We start from the raw sequence: 4,050 nt of genomic DNA, 5'->3' as shown, positions 1-4,050 counted from the left end.
TTCAGGGTGCCTGCCCTGCCTCAGGCTCCCACGTCCTGCCCGCCCTGAATCCAGAATGTCCTGGAGCTCACCCTCTATGACAAGGACGTCCTGGGCAGCACTGAACTCTCCCTGCTGCAGTTTGACCTGAAGAGCCTCAAGCCTGGTCAACCCCACAAACGCACCTTCCTACTCAACCAACAGGTGAGCTGTCCCACCCGTGTCAGCAATGCGCTGAGCTCAGGGAGAGGATGCCCAGTCGGTCAGCAGAGACCAGGCCTCCAAGACAGACCCTCCATCCTGCACCACTGATCCTACCAGGGGGTCCCTCAAATAATTCTTCCCTGAGTAGAGTCTACATGTGAGCTCCTTGAGGGCAGAGCACTTTATCTTGATCATTGCTGAATCCTCAGCTTCTAGCACAGCGTCCGCACAGTGTTCAGTGGATGAAGCTTCTCATGGAGATGCCACTATCCTTCCTGTCCCAGGGAAGCCACACACGGCTCCTCTTCTAGTCCCTGGGCTGGGGGTAGGGACACTCCCTGAGGCTTTCGGAGCTCTTTGAAAACTGGTGCTTCCTTGATTCCTCCATTAGGATTCACAAGAGCTGCAGGTGGAGTTTGTTTTGGAGAACAGGTGAGTCCAAGTGGAGCCCATGTCCTCCCATTTACTCTGAAGTCACCGACAGCTCCTAGCTGTCAGTCACCAGGTCCTCTGCTGGCCTGGCCTGAGAGGGGATGTCCTGGTCTCAAGGCGAATTTGAGTGTTGGCCAACACCCACCCCTACCCCCTAACCCTGCCATGCTCCCCAGGCTCTCCCAACTGCTTTGGTCACATTATTATAGTAACAGCCACCTTGAGGGGCTCAGATAGCCAATGAGCCCACCATCCTTTGCAGTCAGGTGCCTGCATCTGAAGTCATCACCAATGGAGTCCTGGTGGTAAGTAGAGGAGACACCAGCTTGGGGCTGTCCAGGGCTGGGAGCCCATTGTACCCACTTGCCTCTCTGAAGACCACTCGACCCCTCCTCAGAGTGGAGGTGTGCTGGGTAGGCATCTGAGTGGACAGCCTAAAAGCCAGCCTTCCTACCTGTGCACAGCACATCACTCACTCGGAACCCTGTCTCCTGCAACTGAAGGAGCCTTGATCAGGGGCCCTCACCTCCCCCCCACTTTCCTGCCAGGGGCCATTTCCTCTGAGTCCTAGGAGTGGGGCTGCTACAGAAGATCCCTGCCTACAAGGCATTGGCTGGGAAGATTGCTATCTGTATACTGCCCCAGTTACCCCCTTCCCTTCCCCCTCTTGGTCCGGGCCCTGTGCAGGGTGATGTGTCTGTCTGGGTCCCATGGGCCTCTGCTTTCCTCAGGCTCAGCCCTGTCTGAAAATCCAAGGCACCCTTGGAAAAGATGAGACGGCTCCACAGCAAAAGTATGGTGAGTCTGGCCAGTGGTCTTGGGTCTTCCTTTCTCTCTCTTGGGGTGTTGAGGGGCTGCTGATTTCAAGAAGATGGGTCTGGGCAGAAAGTTTTCAATTTTCACTGCTTAAAGCTGACCAAAAATGAAACGGATTGCCTCCGGAAGTAGTGAATGCTTGTCCCTGGAAGTTTTCAAGCATAGCCTGGTTGTATCAGTCCAACTACTCTCTATAAAAACTCCCTCAAATCTCAGTGGCAGACAGCAGGAAGCACGTATTTAGCTCACAGATCTGGTGGTCAGCTGGGGCTGATCTGGGCTGGGCTTGGCGGGAGTGACCTGGCTCTGTACTATGTGTCCAGTGGGCCACAAATTTCCTCTCCCCCAAAGCCATGAGCACAGAGGTTCTTAGGGCAAAGGCACAAGCCCCGTTGAGCAAGTGCTTTTAAGCCTTTAGTCACGTCATGGCCACTAACATTAAGTCGTCAAAACAAGTCCCAAGGCTGACCCTAAAGGTGGAGGGCAGGGAATTTAGTCAGCCTCTCAGTGGGAGGAACTGAAGTCACCTGGTAAAGAGTGAGAATTCCAGAGTGAAGAGCTGGGCACACCCACGCATCTGCCACAGAGGCAGTCTCCCTGGAGGGGCGGATGGGGAGGAACAGAGGCTGTGTGATGGCTAAGGTCCCCTGCAAGGCCGAGAGGCTGCCAGTCAGCCTCCAGGATGGGTCCCACCTGGGTCACATCCAGCACTCATTATGAGTCAGACCTTGTGCTAAGCATTTGACATGTGTTTTATTGTTTAATCCTCATAACAACGCTGTAAAGTCGGTGTAATCATTTTCCTCTTTTAATTCATGAGACTGAGGCTCACAGAAGGAACTTGCTTGGCCACACAGCCAGTGGGTGGTGGAGCCAGGACCAAATGCAGGTCAGCGATGCTCAGGGCATCTGCTTTCTCCACCAGATGCAGCTGCTTCTCACTGTGAACAGCACATGCATATCAATCCCAGTCCATGACCATGGTGTGAAGGAATATACTTTCCTTATTTCTCTAACTCCTCCCCCCTGGGTCATGCAAGTCTCCAAGTCTCATTTAATGCCCAGGAGTGTGCGCAGGGAGAGGCATTCCACGCGGACCCCTGCTCCTGAGGTGTGTGGGGCCTGGGGCTCCTTTACAAGGCTGCCTGGGTGTCATGCTCAGCCATGCTCTCTGGGGTCTTGCCTCTCCCCCAGAACACTCCTAGGAACAGGCGGCCCTGCTGCTCCTGGCTGCAGGCCTCTCTCCTGGCCTCAGGAGTCCTGCTTCTCCAAGCCCAGTATTCTCTCTGTGCCCAGGAACCCACTTTCTTTCACCTCCTCGGCAAGCCTTCTGTGTTCCCCCAAGATCTTACACTTTGGAAACAAAGGACTGAGAAAATGGGGCCTGGCCACAAATCTCCCCCAAGGCGATGAGCAGAGGTTGAATGGGGGGCAAGGGATAGGGGAACTACTAGTTGGAAACTGGTCATTAATGTAATGATTAACATATGATAATTACAATGTTTGTGAAATGATATTTTATATACTTAGTATAATAATCTCAAAATCATCAGCCCCATTAGCTCTGGGCAGGGGGCCCTCCCCTCCCTGCCTCTCCCACCCTCCCCCAGGTTCCCAGTTCTGACCAGGGCACTTCATAGGTTCCCTGAGTGTCCTTCATGATGCCTCTGCTATGGGTCACGGTGCCCAAGAGTGTTTCCAAGGGGAAGAAAGGGCAGTTGCTACTAGTGTTGCTGCCATCATGAGACACACACACATAATTGCGAGCACGTGCACGCACACACACACACCACCCCCCACCCCACCCCCTAATCTCCCCCACTCACCCGGGCCCTCTGCTCCCAGGCTCTAGGCAGATTCGTCTGGCAGTGCCCGGGGCCTACGAGAAACCACAGCTCTTGCCCCTGCAGCCTCCCGTGGAGGCTCACCCCCCAGACACCTTTACCTTCCATGTGAATCCAGTGCTTCGCTCCAGGTTGCACGTGGAGGTGGGGGAGAAGCTCACGGTCCTGCAGGTGAGTGAGCCCAGAGCCTGGAAGAGGCAGATGGTCAGTGTGCTGGAGCAGCACCCCAGGGCTGCAGAGAGCACGTGTCCTTCACTCTGGGGGCTCCATGGTGTTTTCTTCTCTGCAGAGCGACCCGAGTGCTGAGCTGGAGGCTCAGACCAGCAGTCTGGGCGAGGGGGGCATCCTGCTCTCCTCTCTGGCCCTAGGTCAGGAGAAACAGCACTTGGTGGCTGTGGGGAAGGTAAGGCTCCATCTGGGTGTCCTGCTTTGTGATCAACAAAAATGGTCTGGGCCAGGGGCCTGAGAGGAGGGCCACATCTGGGCCAGAGCTACCAGAGCAACAGGGGCTGCGGGTGGGGAAACCCACCAGTGTGCTCAGGGACAGCTGTTGTCTCTTTCAGGGCCAGGAGGTGCCTCTGAGGGTGAAGGCAGAAATGAGGTGAGGAAGGCCCTGGGCTGGGCAGGAAGTGTGGGGATGCTCCTGCCTGCTCTGCTCAGCAGAGGGGGGAGGGGTGGTGGGGGCGTGTCTGGTTCCGGTGGGATCTTTCTGAGGGGTCCCGTGGAGTGTGGGTCTGCGCCTGTGAAGACTCGGCTTGGCCGAGGCTCTCCTCCA

General features: G+C 55.8%; 1 protein-coding gene across 2 annotated transcripts in view; it reads left to right on the top strand.

Annotated features, from left to right (window-relative positions):
• PLA2G4F (phospholipase A2, group IVF) overlaps window positions 1–4,050 on the top strand; it is a 14,535-nt gene that overhangs the window by 2,458 nt on the left and 8,027 nt on the right. For both annotated transcript variants that reach the window (XM_014534830.1, XM_005860290.2), the window contains 7 exons: window positions 55–183; window positions 575–615; window positions 878–920; window positions 1,347–1,413; window positions 3,277–3,446; window positions 3,565–3,678; window positions 3,839–3,876. In XM_014534830.1, the coding sequence (XP_014390316.1) occupies window positions 55–183; window positions 575–615; window positions 878–920; window positions 1,347–1,413; window positions 3,277–3,446; window positions 3,565–3,678; window positions 3,839–3,876 (602 nt within the window). The remainder of the gene's footprint in view (window positions 1–54; window positions 184–574; window positions 616–877; window positions 921–1,346; window positions 1,414–3,276; window positions 3,447–3,564; window positions 3,679–3,838; window positions 3,877–4,050) is intronic.

The sequence above is a fragment of the Myotis brandtii genome, unplaced genomic scaffold, assembly GCF_000412655.1.
Source record: "Myotis brandtii unplaced genomic scaffold, ASM41265v1 scaffold133, whole genome shotgun sequence".
Classification (NCBI taxonomy): Eukaryota; Metazoa; Chordata; class Mammalia; order Chiroptera; family Vespertilionidae; genus Myotis; species Myotis brandtii.
This window is presented reverse-complemented; position numbering and strand designations above follow the sequence as displayed.